The 313-nt window shown below is 68.7% G+C and overlaps 1 protein-coding gene across 1 annotated transcript in view; it reads right to left on the reverse strand.

The window, feature by feature from the left end:
- FANCE (Fanconi anemia, complementation group E) overlaps positions 1-313 on the reverse strand; it is a gene marked incomplete at both ends in the record, with an annotated part of 18,644 nt that overhangs the window by 2,295 nt on the left and 16,036 nt on the right. The window contains 1 exon segment of the mRNA XM_009576706.1: positions 109-291. Coding sequence (XP_009575001.1) covers positions 109-291 — 183 coding nt within the window.

Genomic DNA, 313 nt, shown 5'->3' on the forward strand with positions numbered 1-313 from the left:
GTCCCCAGCTTGCACAACCCGCCGGCTCTGCGGTGCGGGGTCACACTGACCCCCCCGAGGGGTTCGGGACCAAATCCCGCAGGGTCGCCCCATGCAAACCCCACGCACCCCCACGCGGGCCCCGGCGGCAGAGCCCACCTCCCCCTGGGTCTCTGCCAGCTGCCGGTTGCGGGAGTTTTGCTGGATCAGGCGCTTCATCTCCTCCAGCTCTGCGTGCTCCCGCATGTGGTGCCTCTTCAAGTTCTCCACGTGCTGGACCATCACTTCTGCTGCTCGGCTCATCCGGGCCTCCTGCGGCCAGGCAGGATGGGGG

Source organism: Fulmarus glacialis, unplaced genomic scaffold (genome assembly GCF_000690835.1).
Source record: "Fulmarus glacialis isolate BGI_N327 unplaced genomic scaffold, ASM69083v1 scaffold22224, whole genome shotgun sequence".
Taxonomy (NCBI): Eukaryota; Metazoa; Chordata; class Aves; order Procellariiformes; family Procellariidae; genus Fulmarus; species Fulmarus glacialis.